This window comes from Nipponia nippon, unplaced genomic scaffold, assembly GCF_047370975.1.
Source record: "Nipponia nippon isolate SJK-2023a ecotype South Korea unplaced genomic scaffold, ASM4737097v1 scaffold_8, whole genome shotgun sequence".
In the NCBI taxonomy this organism is placed as follows: domain Eukaryota; kingdom Metazoa; phylum Chordata; class Aves; order Pelecaniformes; family Threskiornithidae; genus Nipponia; species Nipponia nippon.
Window position 1 is genome coordinate 1,146,100 of NW_028262402.1, and position 27,324 is coordinate 1,173,423.

General features: G+C 43.2%; 1 protein-coding gene across 5 annotated transcripts in view; it reads left to right on the forward strand.

Moving 5' to 3' along the window:
• The window catches only part of PALM2AKAP2 (PALM2 and AKAP2 fusion), a 277,020-nt gene that overhangs the window by 29,020 nt on the left and 220,676 nt on the right, over window positions 1-27,324 (forward strand). For all 5 annotated transcript variants that reach the window (XM_087741637.1, XM_087741632.1, XM_087741635.1 and 2 more), the window contains exon 2: window positions 18,779-18,859. In XM_087741637.1, the coding sequence (XP_087597763.1) occupies window positions 18,779-18,859 (81 nt within the window). The remainder of the gene's footprint in view (window positions 1-18,778; window positions 18,860-27,324) is intronic.

Sequence of the window (27,324 nt, forward strand, 5' to 3'; positions counted from 1 at the left end):
TTCATTTGCTGTACTTACATGCTCTTTTAGGGTGCTGTGTGGTTGTCCATGGGTATTTTTCTTCTATTAGTAAGTTTTATGAGGGTAGGGGGTTGTCTTGAAGACTAGGAAGAGGGTTAAGTTCAGGAAAAATACTATTTTGAGATGTGAGCCATAAAATAGATGTTTGTAAGCCAAGTGTATTTGCCAGTCTTTTTTGTCTATACAGACAGTTTTGCTCCTGAAAGTGCTTTTATATCCCCCATCTTACAGTTTCCAAAACTTGAAGGACTTCAAAAGTGAAAGACTTAACACGAAATAGGGATCTACTATGCTGAGCAGAGCAGGACCGGGATTTTTTGCCTGTGGAAATTTTGAATCAGTCTTCAAGATTGCTGCTGAAAATTGCAGCTCACAAAATGCCTTCCAGGAGGAATGTGAGACACGTGATCCATAGACTACCCAGCTCTGACCATAGCTAGCTACAGGAAAACAAACAGCCATCTCCCAGTAAAGTACAGACCTGAGGCATAAACCCTGGCAATGGGATTAAATTGTGGATACGCATGGCCTCGGAGTCTAGCCTGATCCCTTGATTGTCTCACACAAACAGAATAAATTGTCGGTAACAAACAGAAAACATGCATTGCGGAGACCTTTGCCCTGTGCTGGCTTGAACGTGATGATGTTTGTGACACTAATATGAGTAGACTGATTCACTATTTGTGTCCCTGCCTAGAAGATGATTTTTTTACCAAAACATATTTCCAGTTCTCAGAAGAGTGCTAAAAATAGTAGAAGTGCTAAACTAACAGCGGGAAGCAGACGCTATGGATCATCATTTTATACTCCAACCTACTTAACTACATTGGCTCCTAAAGAATAGTAATGTGGGGAGGGACTCGGAAGAAATTATACTTGTTGCTTTTATGCATGTATTATATTTGTTAAAGACAAAACACAATCTTATCTGCAAGGAACAGCATAACATTGTGCAGCTCCAAAGGCAGACCAGAAAAGAAACCGTGGCTCCAGGAATCAGAATTTCTTTCAAGTTTCCTATTTTAGGAGCTCAAATACTCCCACTGATTCCCCTTTGGAGCTCAAATTCTCTGCACCGTTGATACCTCAGGGTATTTCCCTCCAGCCATGCTGCTGTGTTCAGTGAAAAAGAGTTCTGTGTTCTGTGAAAAGAGTTCAGCATGGTTCCCAGCGGCTCTTCTCACCTTGTGCAACTTACGAAGGCATGAATAGCTTGTGCAAAAAAGTAGAGACCCGTCAAGCGTTTTCCCTTACCTTCAGTGTCACGACAGTCTGGCCAGGTATCATCTGGAGCTAAATGACAAGTTGTGCTATGGGGTATATTCCTGTTCCAGGGGAGTGACATGGGGTCCAGGTGTTCCTACCAGCCACTGTGCCAGAATAATCTCTTGTAATTCAGGCCTGGAAGACTGAGGCAAAGGAGCTAGTAATAACAAAGTGTTGTATTGCATTGCTCTGGATTGTCCCTTGGCTTTCTGCCATTGAAGTAGAAGCTCCTGAAGAAAAGGGGTAGATTACGGGGAGCAAAATATATTCAGCAGGTGGCAACCAAGATCCTGTTGTGTTCTAGCTGCCCGTAACTCTTCTGCATAGTTATTATAGTCAAATGATTGACTGACTATGTGCTTTGCAGAGTTATGCTAAATAATTACCTTTATTTCACAAGCAAGGACCAAGAGAACCATGCTTAACATGGAGAAAGAGGTTGTATAAGGGAGGATGTGTGGTTGTGTAGGATTGCTTGGACCCAAAGAAACGTTCTAGGAAAGGTCTTCCTCTTTTCAGTAGTGTTGCTGAGCGGATGCTTACCACAGTACAGAGCAGAGCAGATCTCGGGCCTGAAGGCACCTGGTGGAAGAGCACTGGTTTCCTGACCTTTGGTTGAAAATCTTCCTTCTATGATGTGTACCTTCTATTCTGTCATTTGTACTTTTTTTCCTTCTTTCCACAAAAGCACTCTGTTCCATAGTGGTCAGTGGTGTTTTTGAGTACTTTTGCTCACCACAGGGGTGAGCAGGAAGAGGTTTATTTAAGTCACTAGTTTTTTCCCCAGAGCAGAAGCACGAGCCAGATTTTCTGTAGAGATATCTCCAGAAGGAGCTCCCAGATATTACGATGCTTACAGCTCTTCTTCCACCTGGCAAAAGTAAACACAAAACTCTTGCCCTCTCCAGGCTCTCCTTTCAGGTGATGTTTAGTACTAGCCTACATTACAAATTGCTTTTTGCTCTACATAACACTCATCAGGGGAATATGATGATTTAGGTTTTGGTTTCGCTATCAAAAGCTAGGTGGAAGAAGGTTTGAGTTTGGGGTTTTTTGGAGGGTGGTCTTTTTCTTCCCACCAAGCCCAGACTGAGAAAGTGTTTCATCTGCAGTTTCATCTGCAGATGAAACACTTTCTCCTCTAGTGGAATCCAGCAATTTTGCCACTTCAGACATAAATATTATGAAAGACCTTGTGATATTAATGATTGTTACCAGCACACCCCATCCCCCATCCATGCTCATGGAAGTCCATCTTGTAAGCTGTTGTAGGCTGTCTGCTGGCAAAAAGGGGATGCAGGTCTCCGTTTCCCCATCCCTTCCTGGCAACAGGGAGTTTTGTACATTTGATTTTCAGGGGACTGTGGAGAGCACAGATAGCATGGCTTGAACTGATCAATAGCACCTCGCCTTCAAGCTGCATCATTCACCTCACAGAGCAACCTGCTCCGCAGTGAACTCATCGTGAGCTGTCGTCTTGCTGGAGCGCTTTTATAAATCAGTCCTTACTTGAGTTGAGGGGTACCTAGGAAACTCCCAGCATTTCAGGGACAGAAGCTTGCAATTCAGTAGCATCACTACTAGCAGTTTTGCCATGATCTGATTTTAGTGGCAGAGTGCATGCTCTGTCAAGCAAAACTCAGCTTGCTGTAAAAGCGAAGTGCTGTGCCCTTTTTTCTTTGTGGTATGTAGCTAGTCTTAAAACTTGTCATTTTTAGCATTTTAGTTGCTGTAACTGTAGTCTAGAGCTGGGGAAAATCTACTGTTTCTAAGGACTGCACAGAGGGGTGATTCTGCAAGCAAGCTGACCTTTGTCAAAAGTGGATCACAGATGATTTCAGTGGTACAGGAGGCAGATGCTTGCCAGATTGGTGATGTAGTCTGTAAAGTTTATTCTGGTGCACTGGAAGAGCATGCACTGCAGATGTGCAAACAGTGACCTCATTCTGTTCATATTAAAGACAATGGGTGAAGCCATTTGAAAATCCCAGTGATAATATACTTAAACTACTACTGTTTTCTTTAACAGTTATACTTAGGGCTTGATAGGGTGTCAAACTAGTGTACTTCAACAGAAAAAAGCTTGAATCATATAAACAAATTATAAATCCTGAGCAGGTCTTTTTGGAAATTCAGTTCTCTCTGCTTTTATGAGCCACCACCTCAGGAATCTTTTCCCCTGACAGTTAGAAAACATCCTGATTTCATCAGTGTCCATCTATAGCACTGCTGAATATGGTTAAGGTCTAATGACAAACACTACATGCTTTTCCTTGAGCTCCCACTGTGCTTGTACTCACATAGTGAAATGTGACAAGAGGAAAAGTCCGGGTACATTCTGGTTGTTTCTTCCTGGAGACACGGAATGCTACATCTCTGCAAGATACCTGTCCAAGGATCTGAGCCACAAAAAATCACAAAATGCCAGATTTTGATCCATCTGGGCTCAGGATTTGGGAATCCATTTAGTTTGCACAGAACTCTTGTGCAGAGTGGTTAGGACTGGCTGTGAGACTGTTGTCATAACATTACGATCCCAGGCAGGAAGTAGTACCTCTTTATGTTAGATTTTGTGCAAATACAGAACAGAGAGGCTGTATCTGCCACAAGAGGCTTGCAGACTAAATAAAGTTTCCCATCTCTGGTGGTGAAGCAGTTAGAAGCCCATTCAAGGTAACATGGCTCGTGCCGTCTCTGCCATGGATTTAGAGATCCAAAGAGGCCACCAAAGAAAAAGCAGTGAGTGGCAGGACTGGTCGAGGATGGAGCTACTTTTCTGTTTTTAAATGACCTTATGAGAAGTGAATATTTTAACACTCTACACACTGTCCAGAGCCGAAGCCTGGTCTGCCAAACTCTCTATGAGCAAAAGATAAAGTATCTTTCTAATTTAACCTTACCAAGGCTTTTAAGTCCTCTCCTCATTTGAACTATGTGTCCTGTGGGGGGACTTGCAGCCAAGTGTGATGCTGACCTGAGCTGTGGGAACTGGCTTTCGTACAGAGCTCAGCAGCTCCTACCTATGCAGGATGAGTGGTCCACTAACATTCAGGCCTCCGTGAAAAACCTCCTTCAGATTCCTTTGTTGTGAAGGATAACTGAATTACATATCACAGAAGTGCTAACGCACAGAGGAGGGAGATTTTTCATCCCCTCTTCTGTACCTGGAAATAAATTCCCAGCACTCTTCCCAGACTCTCCTGTCATCCCGGGAAAAGCACTGGGTTATGTCTTTTCTTAGTGGACCACGGGTGTTGGTTTTACGTCCCCTCCTGCAGGTCCCTGCAAAGACATGCGAGTCAGTTGTGTGCAGCATCATGCCGAAGCCTGTAATTCTGTCCCATTCGGGCTCTGCAATGATCCAGCTTTTCAGGTAGCAGCACAGCCATCAAACTGTAATTAGCTTTGTGTGAAAGATGTAAGTAGTTCAGTGGAGAGCCAGCAGTTTTCTTGAAAACATGAAGAGATGAAAAACACTGGGTGTTTCTCAGCAAAGCTGGTTTTAGCTTATTTTGAAACAAATAAAAATATGAGTTTTGATTCTCACCTTACTCTGGCAAATGTCCCCCATTAGGTAGGTGGGAAACTGTTGTTGTTGTCCCTCTGCCTCTCTCCTTTTTCCTTTTCCTCTACCTGAAAAAAGAGACAATATGAGCACTTTACCAATGTAACAGAGTATCTCAGAGGACATTTACCAGTAAGTTGCCCAGAAATTACTTATCTCTGCTCCATAAGCTGGCAGAGTCAGCTCTGCTAAGGCAAAGCCAGCATTGCCTTAGAAGCTGTGGAACAACCTGGCCACCAAGCACAGACTCCATTAAATATAGTTTATAGAGCAAGGTAGCTTTTTTCTCCCCAGATTTATCACCATGCTGTTAAATGGAGGGAGCATACACGATGGTGGTTGATTTAGTTTAGCACAAGCATGGACCAAATACCATGTTGAATTCAGTGACAAAGTGGCCTTATGCTAGCGTATGAGAGGCAGGTGCTTGAATTTATATGGTCCTTTCCATCTCTCTTCGCCAACATCCTTCAACATCTTTTGCCTTTTGAGCATGTTTCTTAAGGTCTTTCCACTTAAAAAGTCAGAGATCTCCCTTGTGGATGTCTTTCAGGTCGAAGAGAGGCTGCAGAGAGAGGTGGTGGGGTAGGCTCCTTGGAGCCTGCTGCTCTGCTGTGCTATGGCTTCAATGACGCAACCAGCTTAGGAGATCACACCTTTACTTCTTCTACAGGCTCCTGCAGGAGATCAGAATGTACAAACCGTATAAAATATCGCAGTCTGCTCACAAGTTGTATTTTGCTTCTTGATCCGGGAGCTGAATAAAGACAAATAAATACACATTTCACAGAGACCTGAATGAAAACAGGTCCTTCACCAGGGACTTGTACAGGGATGAGCAGAGCAACATCCTGAGGCAGCCGCAGAGAAGGATCTGACCTTCTTTGAGGAAGCTCAGGTGTGCAGAATAGTGCGTCCTCTACCTCAGGATGGAGTAACGATAGGAGAAAGAATGAATATGACTTCTGGGAGGGAACTCATCTGCAGTTGCATCCGCTGCCTCCTTCAGCTTCCTGGAAGGAATTGCTGCAGAGATGCATTTTCAAGCTAACAGAAGAGCAAAACTGACAGAAATACCCATGGAAGGAGGAGAGAAGCTATTTTGAAATCTGAGTTTATAGAATAATAAGACCTCTGTAGCGCCGAGGTCTCCAGAAGGCCCAGGCAAAGACAGGGGAGTTGCACAGAAGCACTTAAACAGTACCCACGTGGCATCTGGTTGGGGTTCAGGAGAAGAGTCCGTGTTGCTCTGACTGGAGGAGGTGAGCAGGAAAAGGCAGTAATCAACACACATCACTGAAGCCTCTTCTGGTATCTGTATGTTGTTTTTTGGTTTGTTTTTTGTTTTTTTTTTTTTTCACACTGTTTGCTGTTTAATAACCCATTCAAATGGTTCACAGTTTTATAAACCTGTCAGGTGTGTCAGCTAAGTGTGAAATTCATCCCAACTGTACAGGCTTTGTTGTTTCAACCCCACACACACCCTAAGCACCTGTGCAGACAAACCTGCGCAAACCACAGAGCAGTCGTATGGATTGCTGAGATGACCGTGAAGCTGTGAATTCACAGATATGCCTCAGAGCAGAGATGCAAATCACAGAGAAATGCAGGCAGTTTTCTGAAGGAGGATGGAACCTTTGACAGCACAGCAGAAATTTGCCCATTTATAAATGGATCTGGGTTCTGAAGCCAAGCATGAAAGCAGTCAGATCCAGACTGTGTTTTCTTGTTGCACTGCCCCAGGTCTCCTCCCCTGGTGCAACAGACTGACACTGTGCACTCCTCTGCATCCTGCCCGAAGCCACTGTGACCTGCAGCTGTGAGCACCCTGCCTTGAGGATCTGCAGCTAACCCATCCCTGGAGAGCCAGGTGGGCACGTGTTGCAGGCTTCATGTGCTTACCCGTTACTCCTTACTTAAGGCAACACGCTGGTGGGAAGCTGCTGTCGGGTCTGTTCATGTTACCAGGACCAGGGTGGTCTCTGCCTTTGATGGTGCAGGGAGAAAGCTGGCAGATGAATTTGTTATGTAATCCATAGCGTAATGTCCCAACTGTTCCTATTCATGAAGAAAGTGTTGGGATGCCTGACCTAAAGGAATGACATAGCAGTAATACCTCCCGCATACTGCTAAGGTTCAGTGTTGAGGCATGTGATCCTACACCTGTCAGAATAAATAAGCTTTCCAGAAGTAAGCTGGTTGGAGATGAAGCCAGTTCTTTTATGTGCTGCATAGGCAAGATGCCAAGGCCGAGGCTGGGTAGGATTTTCAGCATACCTAGATTACACCCTGAGCATGCTTTTTTGCCAAGCACGTAGATGTATCCACCCTCTCAGTCATGACTGCATTCATCGTTTATGGTCTCTGTTCTCTCTGTTCTCTCATGTTGGAGTAATGTGACTTCCCTGATGAAACGGAGAGGAGGCAGGGATGGCATGTCCAGCATCCCCATCAGGCTCTGGGACTCAGCAGGGAGTTGCCCCGTAACTGAAGAGGGGCACTGGTGCCCTCTCAGACCTGTGTGGGTCTTCACAAGGTACAAATGTATGGGGACTTCAAGGCTGGTCAAAAAGCAAGAGCAACCCAGACCCTTGCAGCCTCTTCAGAAAGAAAGGGAAACAGCCAGAACGGTGATTTGTGAACTGGTGTATCATCTCATTAGCATCACCATTTTGAAAGGATACTGGCAGCTGGAAGGTGGCAAGTCTCAGGCGCTCAGTTGCATCCCCCTGTGCTTGTAGGGAAGCTTCTCTCCCTCTTTCTTTTTGGTGTAAAGCAAGGCAGTCCTTCCCTTCCTGAATGTAGAAGTTAGTACTCAAACACACCAGCAACTGCAACTTACGTCAGGAGATCCCCAAGCATCAGACGTTGTGAGTATCCTTAGCTCGCAAACAGTATTAGACAAAAGCTTAAAGAAAGGGTTTTGAGCTAATAATTTTATCTCACAAATTACAAGAAACCCTTTTCAGCAGCAGAGGAGCTCTGTACAGTACAGCTGCTAAGCACAGCCCTGTGACACAAGAAGATCTGGTGTGGTGCTACGCAGGCCAGTGCCAAAAGCCTCAGTGTCAACAAGCAAGCTGCCACGCTCACAAGCAAAGTGAGGAAATCTCAGTAAAAACATTTTGATGTGAGGCACCGAGACTCTGAAATAATTGGCTAATCCAGACAGACTGTGAGGATTAAAACACAAAGCCCAGCTCTATGTATCAGTTCCTTCATTTGGGTCTTTTCTACCATTACTTTGAAAATAACAAGCAAAAAGCTGGATGTGATTCAAGTAACAGAATTAGCACCAGTGTCATCGTTACAGGTCCTGGCCATTGCTCCATGTGGACCAGCCAGACCAGTTTGTTCCCTTTCCATCACAGAAAATCCCATTTCTTCTTCCCACTTAATATTCTGTGTCTTGGGGAAGTTTAAGTTGCTTGAAGTGGGGATGTGTGTCATATATGAAAGAGGGAAAACAAACTCTGCTGAAATCACAGTCTTGGTGATTCCAATCTAAGTTCTCACCAAGTGAAAAATAATGCATAAAGATCCTTACCAGGCACTTACGTAGGGGGAAACCAGCATAAGGAATCACAGCTTCATCTTGGACGCCTTGACTTAAAAACTGTGACTTATTTTTCATTTCTTAATGCAAGAGTTAGAAATTCCTTAATGGTTGTCATAATGTGACAATCAGCACCAGCTTTGTGGGTCAAGATCAGCCTTATGTACATGCTCCTCTGCACATTCAGCATCTTGCTGCAATCAGAAATGTTCCCCCAAGCTTTACAATGTCCTGCTTGGCAGCATGAAGAGATATTTAAGGAGTGTATGGGGCATTAGGGTAAAAAAAAAGACAAGCACTTTTCTTTGGAGCTGTGGAAATGTGATTAAAATAAGCCTATACTGACCAAATCCTGTCTTTCTCCTTTTCAGCAGGAAACAGTGAAAGGATATACATTGAACAGCATGGATTTAAACCAAGGCTAATTAGTGGCAACATGAGAGTAGGGAGAGTTAATGAACTGGTTTTCTACAAATAGTCTACTCAGCAAAAACAAAACTCCTTGTTGTATATTTTTATGAATGAAAACTTAGATCAAAGTCTGATTAACATTCTTTAAACAAAATACATTTTTTAGAAACATACAGAAAAAAATAGTTGATTAAAAGTAGCTTCTTTCAGAATATTGCTGGTTTTCCAGAGAAAATGGAAGAATTTTCAGAATTTGTTCTATGCAACATTATCTGTAAAATTCCACCTTATTTTTAGGAAGAAAAATAATTTGCTAGATGAAGACACTGAACTAGCAAGCTATACACTTGATCTTGGAGGTTAGCTGTAGTAGATACTAGGTAATGAAGTTCAGCTGCCTGTCATTTATGATTGGTATTTAAGATTATCCAGAATAATGGATAAATCTGTCTATTTCATTATTTATATTAACAATGTGCTCAGTACAGTCTTTTGAGCACTTTCCAGAAATAAGTGATGCTGCAGAGAAGCTCACTACAGGACTCAGGTGGTCCTGAGCTCTCACCCATTTTCAGGGTTAGCGTAAAAACTTAAGAAGTTTTGGAAGAAATGCTGATGTGGAGTTAATAAGGGGTGGGAATTTGGCATTCATAGGACAGCTGTTTGATTCACTGTTGCATCTCCCAGAAAAGATACTCAAACTCCAGTGACCCTGATTACTTCTCAACAGCCATTTAAGAGCCTGACACCATTGATCAAATTGTAAATGCACAGGAAATTGTAGCTTTATTCCTGTCAGTGACTGAAGGGAAGCAGCATCTGTGGGTCTCAGCCCATGTTCAGTTTCAGTTCAAACTTGGGAGGAAAGAAGGAAAGTCGACTAAACATTTTCATACTTAAAGGACTCAGTATGGTGGTGGCCCAGTCAAAAATGCACATGGGTTGTGTTATACCTGAAACACTGCTTCCAGTGACCCAGTAGCATTCAATGAAAGGAAGATATTGCAGGTAAAATTTTGCTTTTATCTAAATGGGGATGACTGCTCCATCAAAGCGGGAATTTCCCCATGGGATATCAGAGGAACCATGTTTTCTCCTAAAATAATTTTACTTCACCATCTCAATGAGATATTTTTCCATTGTGTCCCCTTTCAAAAATGCTAATGGGGGAGTTTTTCAAAAGGAAATTCTTTCCCGTGTTCATCACTTTTCATTAAGAGCCATTGTTCTGGGAGCAATGCCATCCTTTTATTTGTTGTTTGAGATGCATGGTGATTTTAATTAAGCAGTCATTGTCTGTGTGCATCATGGTGGTTGCATTTGGTGACCAGGGAGCTATAATTAAGCATGCAGGGCAGCTGAAGTGTTTGCTGCAACCCTTTAGTGGATTGTTTTCACCAGAGAGGATCCTTTCTCTTCTTGGACCGCTTTGTCCTGCATAGTCTCAGGAATGACTTTGGCAGTGGGCTTGTGGCAGTCATGAGATGTTCATATTCAGAAGCCCTGAACAGGAGCATATCCTACAGGGTTCTACATGGATAAACTCCTCCTTTGGTGTCCCAAACACACAGGGTGACTATTACCATTCTCTCACTTGAACCCTGAGTTGCAGGCTGTGCACGCATGGACACAGAGCTACTCTATTTGCTTTAGCAGGTCACCACCGGAGAAACCCATCCTTTGACATCGTGCAAGGGTAGCCTAAGTGTGAGATGAAATGGAGAAAAGGAATTTTGCGAGTCTGTTTTCCCCGTCCGAGCAAGAACTATTATTCTGCATGCAAGTGACAAAATCAGCAAGAAAGAGGGCTGCAGACCAGAAATGTTTGCTCCTTTACCTGGAGCACTTAAGTTGGTTACAGGGAGCTGTATCTCTATCTCATTCAAACCACCCCGTTCTTGTACGTAAGCAAATAACTTCTCTGACACTCACTCTGCAAGTGATTCTGCCTTCCCCTTATAGAATCATAGAATCATTTATGTTGGAAAAGACCTTTAAGATCATTGTGTCCAACCGTTAACCTAGCACTGCCAAGTCCACCGTTAAAGCATGTCCATAAGTGCCACATCTAGATGTCTTTTAAATACCTCCAGGGATGGGGTCTCAACCACTTCCCCGGGCAGCCTATTCCAATGCTTGACAACCCTTTCAGTGAAGAAGTTTTTCCTAATATCCCGCCTAAACCTCCCCTGTTGCAACTTGAGGCCATTTCCTCTCGTCCTATCACTTGCTACTTAGCAGAAGAGACCAACCCGCACCTCACTACCACCTCCTTTCAGGTAGTTGTAGAGAGCGATAAGGTCTCCCCTCAGCCTCCTCTTCTCCAGGTTAAACAACACCAGTTCCCTCAGCCACTCCTTGTAAGACTTGTGCTCTAGACCCTTCACCAGCTTTGTTGCCCTTCTTTGGACACGCTCCAGCACCTCAATGTCCTTGTAGTGAGGGGCCCAAAACTGAACACAGTATTTCAGCTGCAGCCTCACCAGTGCCGAGTACAGGGGAACGATCACTTCCCTAGGCCTGCTAGCCACACTATTTCTGGGCACACTGCTGGCTCATATTCAGCCACCTGTTTACCAGCACCCCCAAGTCCTTTTCCACCAGGCGGCTCTCCAGCCGCTCTTCCCCATGCCTGGTTGTTGTGACGCAAGTGTAGGACCCAGCACTGAGCCTTGTTGAACCTCATACCATTGGCCTCGGCCCATCAATCCAGCCTGTCCAGGTCCCTAAGCAGAAGCCTGTTCAATATCTGAGAAAAAAAAAAACAAAAACAACAACATTTCCATAACTTCCAGGCTCTTCTGCTTACTACTTGACCAGGGTCTGCCGCTCTGAATTAAGTCTGTTCTGTGTCCAAAACCAACACACCAAGACATTTCTTGCGTGCTGTGGCAAGCGGTCAATGTAATGGGAATCAACCCTTGTGACAGCAATCTCCAGTTTAAACCAGTTTCACAAGAGAGGAGGTGCAGGGCATACCTGATCATTAACCGTTCACCTTATTGCCAATCTCTCCTTAGTTTCCTGCAGTGCATACAACCAGGGAAAAAGCAAGCATGAGGACAAGAGCTAAACCTAGCCCTTATCTTTTAGGTGGGTTTCACCCACTCACCTCAGGAATTTATCTGCTGCACCTGTGCAACTGGGAACTCCTGTCATTCATTCCTAAATAACCCATCTGCTTGTTGCTCAGAGTGATGGAAATGGCCACAGCTTTGTCATAAGATCTGTGGGTATATGGAAGATACATGGAAAGCATTGCAGTAGCATCTTGTACTCCTGCTGTCCCTACATCACACCTAGAACTTTCCAATATATAATTTGCTTTGTTTGGGTAGGGAGAGGATCCAGTAATGTGAGCCACCAAGGTCCTAGGCAGTTAGGGCATTTGAAATTATGAACCTGTGCTCTAGGTAATAGGGAGACTGTAAGAGTGAAAAAAGGTGGCAGTTTCTTAGATGCTACATGCGAGCACAGAGTGCAGTTTCCTTAAGTTCAGAAGCTGGATTCCAGTATACAGACACAAGGAAATTGTCCCTGGCTCGTGTTTTAAGTGACACAAAGCTTAGCCAGATGGCCACTGGTTTCAGGGAACTGGGACAGAGAGGGTCTTGCAGGAAAATGCCTAAGAGAGCAAAGCCAATAGCTTACATTTATGTGTTGTTGATGGTATAACCACAAAGAAAAACAGATCTCAGAAATGGTTAAGTACAGATTCTGGTTCTGTGCTGGGAGCAGGGTAGGAGAGGAGCTGCAGGAGGAGTCATTTGCCATAATCTGAAACAACACATATTTCCCAGTGCTCAAAATGGGAGACCAGACAAGCCTCCAGCTTGCAATTACGGAGGCTGTGTGGCTACCCATAACAAGAAGATTTTCACTGAGCCCAGTCATGCCAGTGCATATGGTGATCTAGTTTGATACACTTGGCAGGACAATGGGGTCCACCTTCTTGTACTGGTAGCAACTAATGAAAGTGGGCATTGATGATCCAAAAGGAGCAGGCATCCTGCTACCAACCTTCGAGGCATGTTCATTCTGCTGTAACAGTGTCTCTGCTTCAGTTCTGCATCCTGTCTCTTCTGGTGTTGTGATTTCTATTGCATGCTGTTTACAGTAGCAGAAAATGTTTAGAACTGCACTTTGCAAAGTGCTCCTAGTACTGGGCTGCATTGTTGCAACTGGTAGGGATGGCTGCTGTCAGGAGAGTTTCCTACTCTTCAAACACAACAGAAAAATAAAAGAATTGACCAGACGGGAATGAAGGAAGTGGGGAAAAAAAAGAAAGAAAAAAAAAGAAAAAAAGGGAGAAAATGAGCCTCCTGTCTTTCTTAATATTTTCTTTCCTGTGAACCATTACTGCTGAACTGCAAAACAGGAAACAAATTTACAGATTTTATTTCACTGCTGAGAGATGTGAAGTCACCACAGTGAAGATGGTCATTTAAACCACCACCCTGGTGAAAGTTTCAGTTTCCATGAGGAATGATTTCTTGGGATTATGCTAACTACAGTATGAAATTGTTAGCAGAATCCCGATGCTCCTTTTCCCCCAGAGTTCTGGATATCCCTACACTAGCATGAGAAAAATGAGGTGTCAGCAGCTCTTTTGCTTATTTGTTTCCTTACTTGCTGCCCTAAAAATCTGTGAGGTTTAAATAAACAGGGAATAATATCTGCCAACTGTGCAGAGTGGAGAAAATAATGTCTTGCTGAAGAAATTAATGTGATTCTTTGAAGACAATTCTTTGTAACTCTTTTCCTTGCTTTGAAGCAGACTATAATTTTCATAGAATCATAGAATTGTTAAGGTTGGAAAGGACTTCTCAGATTTTCTTCCACCTGTGCCATTTTTGGGTGCATTTGCTTTGCGTTGGCACGACAGGCAGGAGCTCACCCTCTTCCACCCGCTCCTCCATGGCGGGCTGGACACTTGCTTGGCATACAGGATGAAGCCAACGGGAAACCTTTCCACTGAAACTACCAGTAGTAGCTCCTCCAGTGTTGTGCTGCCCATCTCCTCGAGGGTCACAAGATCCCCATCAGGTTTTTTGTTAAGTTGGGGATTTTTTGTTTTTCCCACTATGATCTTCTGGATACCTGCACCATAAGCCTTAGCCTGCTGTCAGATCTGGGCGTGTATTTTCCCAGTGAGGTCAATCAAATAGCATTTAGTTTCTGTGCTGCTCCATGGAGTGCTTTCTGCACATGTCTGAGCTGGCTTTAAACCAAAGAAATCGGGTTACTCTGCCAGTACAAGGGGAGCAGAGAACTTTACCAAGGCTTTACTGCCCCAAGGATTTACACAGCTTTAGAGGTGCATATTTCTCCTCAGTTATGACTCCGTGAGCTGAATAATCTCTGTATCACTTCCACAAGGTCCAGGCAGCTTTCTGAACAAGAAGAAAAATGATTTTGTAATGGAAAATTGAAGTATTCTGTGATTGCAGTGTCAAAGAGGAGCATTTTGGTCTAACTTGTTTTTTTCAAGTTCTTGTGTTTGCTTTCCGATTTTTTGTTGGTTTGTGGTTGTTTGGGTTTTTTTGACTGGAACAGTTTGACAAATCTGACACTAAACTGTAGGTTATTTTGATCAAATGTAACACAAGATTCAGACAAAAACTCCAGCACTACTTCTCTGATGAATAAAAAATCAGTGGTCTTAGGATGAGCATGAGAGAAGGACAAGTATACAAAAACTTAACAAAGTACCTCTACACCCTCAAAACCATCTCTGGTTCAGGGGCTTCCTGAACTCAATGTAATTTCAGTTTGTGTAGTAACCCTCACAGTAGTCCTTCCCTTTGACTGTCCCCAGGCTCCCCTGGGACCCGCATCACCTTCTAGCACCCACAGCATCCTGAGACAGATATTTCCACAGCAGACCCATGCCTTGGCTTCAAACCTGCCCTGTCCAGTTTCACTTGATGCTCCTTTTCTTCTTACAGGGGAAGACAGAGTGAGCAGTAGATGCCCACTGGCTGTCTCCATGCCACCACTCATGATTTTACAGATCTCCATTTTGTCCTCCCAATACCTCTCTACCAAGTGGATGGGGTCTTACTGATTATCTGGTATGTTTGGTTTTCAGCAATAGCAAAGTGGCACTAGCCACCTTTAGCGTTAAGAAGCAATTACTTCCTTTCCAAAATCAAGCTTCTTGGAAAAGGAAGTAAATTTATAGTTTCCATGTTGCACATCCATGTGTGAATGCCTGAGTACAAATCTCATTTTTCTCATTGAACAGGATTCAGGGTGTGAGTAACTTTACCTTTTGACCTATGTTCTTTTCCCATCATTTGGGTCTGTGAGTAAAAAAATCAAGTACTCTCACTTTCACATTTTCCTAGTATTTTTTTGGTGAGGGGAGGGATGTAAGGTTTGAATCTTATTTTACTTGCGAACATACTAAATATTCTGAGCACCCTGGGTGTACCTCCCAAATGGTACTTCTCTGTCATTTTGGAAAGGTAACCATCCATGACGAGTATCTGTATTCTTAAAAAAGCAGCACACCTCAGACAGATTCTTGTAAACCTACCACGTTCACAGTAAATCTGGCTTCAGTGCTTGTTTTCTTCACCTCTTTTCAATCTAGTTTCTATAATCCCTTCACTTCTTGAAAAAAAACCCAATACTTGGTGTCCACAGAATAGCTTCAAGCTGGGCATGCGTGTTTGACATCCCAGCCAACAGTTTTCACTACCTCCCTCAAAAGGTGTGGGAACTGTACAAAATCTAGTCGCCCTGCAAACCCAACCATCCTCCTGGCTTCCGCCTTTCTCCTGTGGATTTAGCTCCATGCATCCTGGCATGGGGGAGGAGATCAGGGATGTTCTTGGGCATTACTTCTTGGAGGTGATTCATGTTAACTGCTAGCTGAAGCAGTGATAGATTACTCCCTGCATTGTAGAAAAAAAAGAGGACATACATTTAACTGAAGCTGTCCAGAGTGAACCTGTTTGTTTAAAGTGAGCACTTTATTTTCTTGGTGCCAGGACTCTTAGTAAATTAGTAACTTAACAGGCATACTTGGAAAAAAGATATCTATAAATAGATTAACAGAGTAATGAGAAACATTTACTGGCTTCAACGTGGAAAAGTCCCTTAATAAATACTCAGGTGTAAGCATGTGCTTTACATCCCAGTGTTTTCAGTAAAGTCCTGAATCAGGAGCCTGCTTAAGTGGGGGCTGGTTTCGTCTGTTGAATGTCTAAAATCCTTGACATGCTGATTTTGGTGGGATTTTTGTCAGCCAGTCCAATCTTCTACTACATTTTTTCAGAATATACTCATATAAACCAGTAACATATATAGTCACAACCTTCAGTGACTGGGATAAACCTAAACTGAATGTGATCTAATGACCGGAAGGTGAAACATCCTGATAGCTAATTGCCAATGCTGCTATTCACACAATCTTCAGAGAAAAAAAAATAGTTTTGCTGTCATACACTTCAGCCATAGCTGTGGTACAAAATCGGAGTCTGGAGGCATGCAGTCAGGCTGCCTGAAAGCCAGTGAAATGGAAAACATGAGCAATATTCCAATTTAACGCCACAGAAGCCCACTAGTTAGTAAGTAGTTCAAGTATTTTAGTGCCTGCTGTGTTGCTGCCTACAGGGAGAATACTCTAAGTGCTTTCCTTTTCTCACAAAGAAAAGAAGTTTCCATCTATGTTTTATAAGGCTGTCTTGTCACATCCATTATACAGCATGACACAACCAGCCAGAGGAAGTACGGTGGTGATTTCCATCATGTGTTTTAGCAAGAAGGTTTTTGTGAAGGTTTTTGTGAAGGGTGGAATACATATATATATATATAAACATCTGTATGTATATACACACATATAAATGTAGGCCAGTCAACTGTGAAGATGTAGGTGCCTTATGCTGGCCTATGGAGTGTCAGATATGGGGTGTTAATGCCTACATATGTGAAATCCAAATATTCTGTCATCTGGCCAGCTTGGCACAAACAGAGCAGAATTATCCTTATTCTGAGAATATTAGGCCATTAACTGGAATGACTTTTAGAACTACTGTATTTCAGTCCATGGCTGACCAGCTATTTGCGGAAATAGCAAAGAACAAATTCTGGTTTTCAGTCTCAAAAGTACATTGTTAATATTGCAGAATGAAGAAAATGGCAAGAGAGATCCCTGAACAATGTTGTTTTTTTTAACCCCGTTCCATTCAAAGATGTAAAGGGGAGATGAGGATTGGAGGAGTGATAGGAGGGATGATCCACAGACTATCAACTTTATATAAGGAAGGATTTTTAAAGGTGCACGCATAAATTTTGTATGCCTATGTGTGCACAAACGCAAATTATCTTCTGCGTGTATAGAGCAGTGAGATCTCAAGTTTTCAGCTGAAGACAGGCACCTTTGGGACATTTCAGTTATCCAAAAAACCAATTTTCCTATTTTGAAAAAAACGCAGAATACTTTTGTTCAGCAGTAATATTCTTACATACTTCAGACAGTGGCGAGTGTGTGTGTGTGTCTAGATGTAGATATACAAAAAAATCATCATGTAAGAGTGTGCAGTGTATTACAGAACTGCTTGATATATGCATCATTTGACTGCTTTGCCTCTTCTGGGTTCGTTACTCCAGCCCTCCCATCACCATTCTGATGTCTCACTCTTCAGCAGGAGTGGTCCAGACGGTTATCTAGCTCCATGTTTTGCTTTGTTTTGAGTGAGCTTGGCATTAAAAAAAAAAAAAAAAAGTTTCCTGATCTTCCTTGTAGATTTAATGCTTTCACTCAAAATGCCCTGGTTTGAGGTCCAATATAAACACAATTAATTTCTGCATCTTATCATATGTCCCTTGAGGATGAGGCATGAAGGTTTGAAATCCCTGGAAATCAGAGAATTCCCAGAGCATCAGTAGGGCACCTAGAAATGAGACAGAAAAATTGCTTTGGGGACTTAAGGAATCCCAGAATGTCTTCAAGCCCAACCTTACATCTACTGAAATATTTAAATAACAAAAGCATGCTTCCACAGGTAGGGAATAAACAAAATCTAAAATAAAAAAAGTCCTCCAGGAGAGGGAACCTGATCCAAGCTGGGGATGGGTGAGGAAAAACACTCCCCGCAAAGTGCAGAAGGCTAATGAAAGACAAAGAGTTGACCCATCGTAAGAGGAAGGTGTTGCAGGGGAGAAAAGCAGGTCGTTCTCCTCTCAAGACCTGAGAGAGTCTGCTGCTTGCTGAAGCGAGAAGCCTGGGCACGGATGAGTGGCCGTGTTCGTGAACATGAGCATGAAAACCCTTAGCTGTGGAGGTGACCATGCTGTCCTTGGCACCTCGGTCAGCCCAGCTTCTGGGAGTTGGTAAGGGCCAGCTGCTACTGTGTGCTGGTGGCTTGAATATTAAACAAAGCCAGCTGGGGGGTTATCTGTCCCATTTGCTTTGCAGGTAAACCCCGTGCAGTCTGGCTGAAACACCTTCTCCCCACTGAGCCCAGGGAAAGCCTTACCACCAGCCTTGCTGGGATAAAATGCAGTCTGCAACCCGGCTCCCTTCCTCCGTGATGCCACCCACCGCTTTCGTGTCGCCTTACTGTCACAAAATTGCACCACGCAATCCTTGTTTTTGGCCCAGCATCTCAAATGCAAAAGCACATCTTTGTCCCTTTAACTTCTCTCTCAGCTGTTATGCCTGTTTTCTCCCCTCCTCTGGGACTGTGCACTCTGTTGCTGCTCCAGCTGCCAGGAGCGAGCGAGGAGAATTTCTCCTGCTGGCGAGCGACCGGCTAGTCTGGGGCTGGCGTCTTCCCAGGACGCTGCTGTTTGCATACCAGCAGACAGAGGATCAGGTGAAATGGGACTGGTGACATCTGTACAGATGCGTTTGACTGCTTACATGCTCTTACGAATCCGCTACCCTTAAAGCCTCCGTTTCTCTGACGAGATCTCTCTCTCTCTCTCTCTCAAATTATTTTTCCAAGGAGAAAAGGAAAAGGCAGACAGAAATAGAAGGCAAGAGACAACAGCTTGAGGACCAGATACTTCAGCTGCAGCATTTCAAGGTAAGGGACTGATGCCAGAAACGATGGATTGACTAAATATGTTCGTTATTAGACATGCAGATCACACGTCTGAAAGCTGGGAAGAGCCCACTCCGACATGAAGCAGCTTTCACTGCCGGAGCCTATCTCTTGCAGTGATCATGTCCTGCCTGCTTCTCATTCTGTGTGTTTCATGCACAGGACCATGTTGCAGAAACGGCTTAGGAGCATGGAGTCAGGAGGGTGTGAGCACAGGCAGCACGGCAGTGCTGTTATTATTAAACACTGTTATTTATTATACATAATGATAAGACACCAATCGCTGTGGGTTGGGTGTTCACGGCATGGCTTCAGTGAGCACTTTCTGCCTGCAGAGCTGCGTTAGATTTTTCTGGTGCCTGTCATTAGGTTTTGTGTGTGTGTTGCAGAGAGGGTAATAGTTAGCATGCATGCATGTGTGTGTGTGTGTAAAGCTTTAATTGTAGGATGAAGTTATTGGGCATACGTGGCATAATAAAATGGGCATGTATCTACATGCAGGGAGGGTGTTGATGCATATGTGCGTGTCTACATGGAGAGGCGCCTTGATATTTAACAGGGTGCCGAGCAGCCCCAGTCCCTGTTGGACTCCATGACAGCTGCAGATAACATCATTTGAAAGCCATCCTGGTTATTTCTATCATTTATCCTTCCTGTCAGTAGCAGAGTTTGTCTTTACATTTGTGCATAGCAAAGAGAAGAACAAAAACGTACATGTGATCTTTTTGTAATCAGTGTGCATTTGTGGGTCAAATCTCATGAGATTAGTTCAGGGCCCGAGGAATTTCAGTGATTAAAATATCTGAGAAAGATGATCAGGACTGGACAGTTTGTCCTTGCAGCAAGTGAGCTGAGCTGTGTTTTTAAAAATAAATCTTTAGGTTGCGTGTGCAGTAGTGTCTGTGTGTGTGAGTGTGTGTGTGTGTGAATAGTGCACCTGCGTGGGGAGATGGTGCACAGAATATCTTCTCTGCCCACGCATGCACTCAAAGACCAGACTTCAAGTTATGCTACAGACAGGATCCTTCTCCTGCCTCTCCAAGCCCCTGCCATCATATTCTGTAAACTATTCCTGATTTTCTGGTAAACATGTTGCAGTTAAGCTCAAGTAATTGATTGCAGCCTACACAAATGGTCTATCAGGATCACCATAATTCTGTGGATGTCACACGTTGTCTTTGGTGTTATCAGTCAATGATGTGATTGCATTTCTGTGGGGCAACAGGAGTTGCCGTTTCGTTCAGGCTGCCATTGACTACAGGCAAGGGAGAATTTCTGATGACGACCGTAGGTTGATGCAGCAGGGCAGTAAGATGCCTTTCCAGTGCCTTCATGATGCTTGCTTTTTTTCTTTTTGCTGCAAAGCTGAGGACTTCCTTTATCACGTTAACTGTTTCCAAGCTAACTGAGTTATGGTTTTTCATGAAATTCTTTAAGCAGAGCCTTTAGGAAAGCCAATTCTGGCAATTCTCTACTTCATCTGATTTATTTTGATACAGCTGTTGCTAAACTGAATTTTATCGTCATCCATAGGGAAAAGTAAAACCTCTCAAGGTGGTGCAGTGGGGTCAGCCCCTTGGCTGGTGAAAACTGGCACTGACTTCAGCCCTGCTACACTGATTGCCACGAGTGGAGGTTCAGTCTTGCTGCACGGATATCTTGAGTGACACACATGAAAATTAACTATTTACCTTTATTATTTAGCTCACAGCCTGGAGCAAGAGCAGTAATCATACAGGAAGCTATGGGGAGATCAGAGCACAGAAATTTAAAATGGCAGCTTTCTCAGCTAAAAGTACAGCCAGACTTAGGGTTTGTAATGCTGGGTGTGAGGATAAGCATCAAGATATGATAGGAGCTTCTCTACCTCTCCATTCAGTGGCATCAATTGTCATCAGAGGAGAAGTGTGTTGCTTTTACTGGAGCAGTCACGGTGGCTGCTGCCCCAGGAGCTGCCTGTACCACCTCACTGTACCACCAAACAACTGTCTGCTGGGACACCTGGATGAGGTGATGGCAGAGGTCTATCTGGGATTGCAGAGTTCATCCTCATGGCTGCTAGGCCCTTCCTAAACAGAGGGAGTGCAGTTGCTCCCCAGACTCGGGGCTGGGGCGGGGGGGGGCAGAAAAGAAAATAAACGCACTGGCTGAGAGTATTTCCCTTTCTCTGTGGAGACAGACCAAGCAAACTGTATTTTCTTTTCATGCTTTGTTTAGTGTTCTGGTTGCTTTGTGGAGTGCTGACCAAAATGATATTTGGCCTGTCAGGCTGCTTTGTTCATTTGAAAAGCTGTGTAACCTCCTCCCACTTCCCCAAGGTGGTTGCTCTGAGCCTCTGCAAGCCAGGGGCTCCAAGTCTGCTATGAATATAGTCCCCCAGTCTGATATGGCCCCCCAGTCTGGCTCACACAGCCCAAAATAAGTGCATCTCTTTTTCCCTCAGAAGTGCTAGGTAGAACATGGTTCATTCCCTGAATTACGTGGATTTCAACTAATTCTGTGCAAGACATAAATCCAGGTCAAAAAGACCAGGCTTGCCTAGGAAGCCCATGTATTTACTCAAAATGCTGTGAGGTTGTTGATGTCAGTATAGAGTGTAAGGACTTCATATCAGTGTTCAGTAAAATCTGCTGTAGAGAAACCTTTGAAAATAGTATCTGGGTTAATCCTGTGTCTGCAGTATCTGGGTTGATCCCACAGGCATAACAGCTTGAGTTCACCCAAAGACATTTATGCCAGAATTCAATGGGTTTAGTTCATTTCTGTGCGATGCCATAGTAATTTTCTTTTAAATATACACTGTGCAAAATAGCTTGTTTGGTTGCCTAATAAAGGTTCTGGAAGCCACAGGCGTTCTGTTAATTTCAGACAATTTATTCACATAGGAAAAATATCTAATAGAAATAGTTTATTGCAAATGTTTATGCAGGATTACCTACAGTTTTCAAGTTGCTGATGCCAATTAGACCTCTGGCAAAATGACTTAACTCTACTACCAGTTCATTCATTTTTCCCTTGTTACATACCTGGCTGAAAATAAGGGAATAGCAGCCACTGCCCCGTCATTTTAGGCAGAACAGCCCCACAAATGCTAGAGTTAGTAAATGTCAGCACTGAATGTGGACAAGGCTTTGGCAACATGTTTTGCAAAGGCTCCTGAGAATGAGGCCAATGGCTTTATGCCTGAGGACACCAGGACAAAAACATAGCTCAGCTATTAATGGTATGTGTGAGTTTCTGAATTAATCAAATGAAACCCTCCAAGTGTGAAAGTCTGGAGTAGGAGAGAGTCTGAAGTAGTGTAGGCTCTAAAAACTGAATTCCCCTGTGAAAGCCATATCACCTCTTCTGCGAATCACTGGAAAACAGGGACATTGGTGGGCACAGAGCATCCACATGGTACTTCAGGGCCATTGGGGCGCTCCATTGAAGGCAGGAGTTGTATTTGTCTATGTTACAATCAGATGCTTCATTGGAAAGGCCCTTGGTGTTGGAAAAGGTATAAAGGTGCTTTGAAGCCCCATTTCTTGAGACTGAACATGCTGTTTTGCTCTAAGAAGAGGCAATTTACAATAGCTCTCCTTACCTTCTATCTACTTTAAGCTTTAATACCAAAATAATCCTTCTTCTTTCATATAACACAAGATGTGTTTTGTTTGGTTTTTTAACAGTAGATAGAGTTTAAACTTCATGCATCGGCAGTTCATTGGCCATACATTTATAAACGGGGCTTGCTGCATCCATGGGAACTGGAGATGTTACTGGCTTCTACAGTTTGAAATCAGAAGAGTGGGCAAAGTTCACCTTACGCAAACACATTGTCTGCAGTATCCATCAACATGTTGTGGTTTCTTGAGGAAGCCAATAATTGATTTTGGCTGATTAGTTGCCCTGGAGATATAACCTACAAGCAACAGCTGCTTTTAAGAACTTGTTCAGCTTAGTCAGCAGTTGGGTCGGCCCATTTTAATGGAGATATTTGCTATGTCAAATAAACTCCTCTAGGGTAGAAGTGTTTGTTCCAAGATCTGGCTGCCTCTGTAGTTAGTTGAACAGAATTTCTATAACTGTTTACTGTAGCTGTGTTTGGTGGTGGCTGGTAATAAAATAAACAGCACAAAACCTCCTAATTGAATGAAAAATAACCTCTCTGCTGTTACTTTAACTATTACAATGAATCTATTTACCACAGTTATTTCATTTCTGGAGTGGTATAAATATTAGGGACCTATTTCTTAAAGACTGCAGTTCATTAACACTTAATCTATAACACAATTATGTCTTTACTCTGAAAGGAAGGAAAGACTTTTTATGTTATAGAGATTTTGTCAGGGTATAGTTTTAGCTGAAACTATCATATCTATAAATAAATTTTAATTTTATTATTCCACAGTTATATTGCTATCCTCAATTTAGTCTTAAAATAACTGCTGTCAGAGAATATAAACAGATACATCTATCCAAATATATATATATATATGCGCAACAGTGTGGAAAAACAGAAATAACTTTTGTGAATGAAGGAATCTTATTATTCCTTTATGTTGAATCCCTTTATGATTTTCATGTAAATTAACCCTTAAACTGAATGGTGACTCAGTCAAGCACACAAAAAAATGTTTGATGATGTCACGGACAGTCTCCATTCTCTACAGGGTCAGCGCAATAGCCCCCAAAACCTATTCTTATTAATAGTCAAGCACTCTTTCTGGTATGTAATATCTGCTATGATAGTCCCAGGCTGACCCTCTGTTTTTAATGTGCTGGAGCCCACTGCACCTCTGCAAGACTGGAAGGTCCTGCCACCTCCATTTCACAACGGCAATTCTGGGGCATGGAGAGGTTAAGAGCTAATTTGGAGAGAAATTTCCATTTCCAGAGCATGGGGAACCCCTGTTTGTCCCTTTCTGTGCATTAGCGTCTTCGGGCTGATGCCCACTTTACCCTGGGAAGCTCGCCTCTCACCAGGATTTAAGCTGAGAAGTGAGAGGGTCTCTGCCTCTCTGCTAACCTGTTTTAAAATCCAGAAAAGAAATCCAGATTCATTAGGCCAGAAAGGGAGTGAGAGAGAGAATAAGACTGCACAGGCTAAGGATTTAGGGCACTTGCTCTTTCTGAGTGGTTTACAGAGTACAAAACCTTAGGATATCCTTGCCGGGAAGTAGCATTTGGAAGGGAGGGATTTCAAAAATCCTTATACATTTTCTTTTCAAGTAACCAGAAAACAAAATATCTATCCCCAGATAAAATCTTTTAGCTGTAATAGAATAGTTTCTCCAAGCCAGCTACACAAACTGACTACCCCAAGGAAATGAAAGCTTTAGTCCTTTAACTCATGTTTCTTATCTGCTTGCATGTTATTGCCACACAGCTGAATATACTGTAATTATTCTGGTATAATCCCTCTGCAAGAATGCTTTTATTCAGGAAAAAGGTATTGTTGTGTGAGTCATACTTCAAACTGAGGCAGAGTTATCCAGGGATGACCATGTAAGTAAGTGTCCCCATACAGGCAGGGCTTCCTTGAAACCCATCAAAACTGGCACTCATGTTTCCACCAGTAACAAGGTCTTTTGAGCAGGTCACTGCCACTCCGGCACTTTTTGTTTTACCCAGACTGTGTCAAAGTAGCTCAAGGATGTTTACAGCTTGCTTCAACCCCAGCCCCTCCTAATGGCCTGATACATGTTCAAAACTGAATTTATATGACCTGAATCCAGCTTTTTAAAACAATGAAGACCAGAAAAGAAAGGAATCTCTGAAAAATAGCTTTTCTTTTTGCCTCTTTTGACCAATGTGTGTATGTGGGAAGGAGCGATAAACTGAAGCTGAGGGCAGAATGAATGTAGAGAGGAAATTATTCTTTCAGAAGACAATAGTAAAAGCAACTGTGGCTGTGTAGTAATGATGATAACTTGCAAAGCCTATTTGTTTTGTGGGGAGAGTGTTGCCAGTTTTCAAAATCTCAGATTGTTAACTATTCCAAAAAGAGTTAATTTCTTTATCATTATTATGATTATTATTATTATTTCTCTCAAAACCATGCTTTACTTCCTTTGAAAACATGGAGTGAGCACTCACAGGGAAAACCAAAGCATACCTAAATTTCTGGCACCAGGAGGTAAAAGTGTGATCAAACTCTTTTCATGTGTGTATCTGTAAAAGAGGGTCTTACTAAATTCTTCAGTCCAAATACACAAAGTCCAGAAACTTCAGCTAGCTTGAAGTTATTTCTTACTCCAGCTCCAAAATTCCCTGGGAAACAGAGACGTCTCATGGAGTCATGAAGTAATTTATGTGTGAGGGGACCCTGGAGGTCTCCTCATGCCCCTACCAACAGGAGCAGGTTGTTCACATGCCCATCCTCGTCCCATTATATTTGGACTCTTGCCCAGGATGGAGATCCCACAGCCTTTATGGGAAACCTGCTCCCAGGTCAGGCCACCATCCTGAGGACCACATGTGCCCTCATTGCAGCATCCCCTTTTGCAAGCTGTGTCCCCACACTCCCAGTATGTGCCTACTGGGACAACCCGGTCCCCTCATCCCTCCCCTCACCCCTGCAGCAGCCGCTGCCAGTTGTTTATTGTTTATTCTTATTATGGTGCTTAATCTTGCCACAAGTGAAGAGCCAAATAATTGGACAGAGCCATCATTATCATCCTGCCATGAAGAAGTCTGAAATCTTAAATAAACTTCCTAAAGAAAGATACTGAAAAATAAACCCCAACTCTCCAGCTTAGGTATCAGCATGATTGTTTTCACCTGTTGCTTCAAGCAGAACTTTTTGGTAGCCCGGATGTATAGAAAATATATGTAGAAAAGAGCCTATGTTTGAGTTATCTTTCATCTTATTGTTGTTTTTTGTCTCAATGTCATCTCAAGTCTTTAATGAATGTTAGAAACTCTTACCTTGTATCAGGCCATACCTATGATCCCTTTCAGTGAAACTAGTTTGTACAGACCAGGGCTCTGTGGCTGACGAATGATCTGAGCAAGAAAGACACAAACTCTGTGTCTTCTCTCATAGAGTCTTGACAATGTCTCTTGCTGTGGTGAGTTTTCTTGCAGCTGAAAGAGCTTGGGTTTTATTTCTTCTTCTTCATCTTTGTATGGAAACAACTGTCTACTTGGTTTACAAAGTTAAATAAAATACGGGACCTGAACAATTTAAAAGCAATGCACACAAAATATTTACACTGGTGATCTTGCTAATGGATGGGAAGCTTACACTGAGAACGTAAAATAATTGGAGCTTTTTTCCCCAAAGCATTCCTAATTTGGCCTCTATCTGTACAGCTGCAATTTCTGTTCCTGAGAGTTTTTAAACAGACAAAGCATGAGACCTGCATGAAGGAGCTATAGCTATCCTCATACCCATCTCTCAGCTAGCTTGCCACAGTCGTGCCTTCTTCGTGCAACTGCAGCTCCAGTTGCACACTGCTTATGCTGCAGCCATGCTCTCGCATCCCTTTCCTTTATGAGGGGGACACCCAGCTGAGATCTAGCCCTTCCCAAGCGAACACAAATCATGCCAGCTATCTCAGTCTTCCCTCACCCATTTCTGCAGTCACACTGCACTGTTTAACACGTTCCTATCTGCTCTGTTGCTGTGCCGAACGTGTGCTTTGAGAAAGAGCAGTGTCTCAGGGCACCTGAAGGACTGTCAAATGTATGAGCTACAGCAAACAAACAAGGGGGAGAGATTATCTCTGCAAATTCTTTTGACTGCCATGATTCCAGGTGGTGCTTATTGTAATAGTGGCCATCATTTATTTTTATTTACTTATTTACTTACTTTATTTACTATATATTTACTCATCTCCCCACATGCACCCCCCCTTGCACACCCCCAGTCCAGTGGCTCACTGGTGCTGTAGCAAACCTCTGTCACCTCAGGAGCTAAGGTGAAAGAGGAGACAGGCTCCTTGGGGACAGGTAGGACACTAGTCCCTTGGATGAGCAGCCTGCCTTGGAGGCACCAGGGAACTTTTGAGCAGCTCTGAAACAAGATCTGAGGACCAGTGAGCCTGAGCTTGTGGGTCTGCTACAGTAAGAGTTTTATGAAAAGGGAAAATTCAGGCAAGTGACACGGTGGCCTGTACCTGTGTGGCTGAGAAGAAACTTTGGAAGAGGTTAAGCCATCAGTCTCCAATGCCTGGTCACAAAAGGTCGTCAATTACAGTGGGCAGGTCTTAACATGCTTGAAAAAAGCTAATGTGTTCTAATGTTCTGTGTGACTGTCCTGGTTTTGGCTGAGATAGTTAATTTTCTTCCTTGTAGCTGGTATAGTGCTGTGTTTTGGATTTAGGATGAGAATAATATTGATACCACACTGATGTTTTAGTTGTTGCTAAACAGTGTTTACACTAGTCAAGGACTTTTCAGCTTCCCATGCTCTGCCAGGTGGACAAGAAGCTGGGAGGGAGCATAGCCAGGACTGGCCA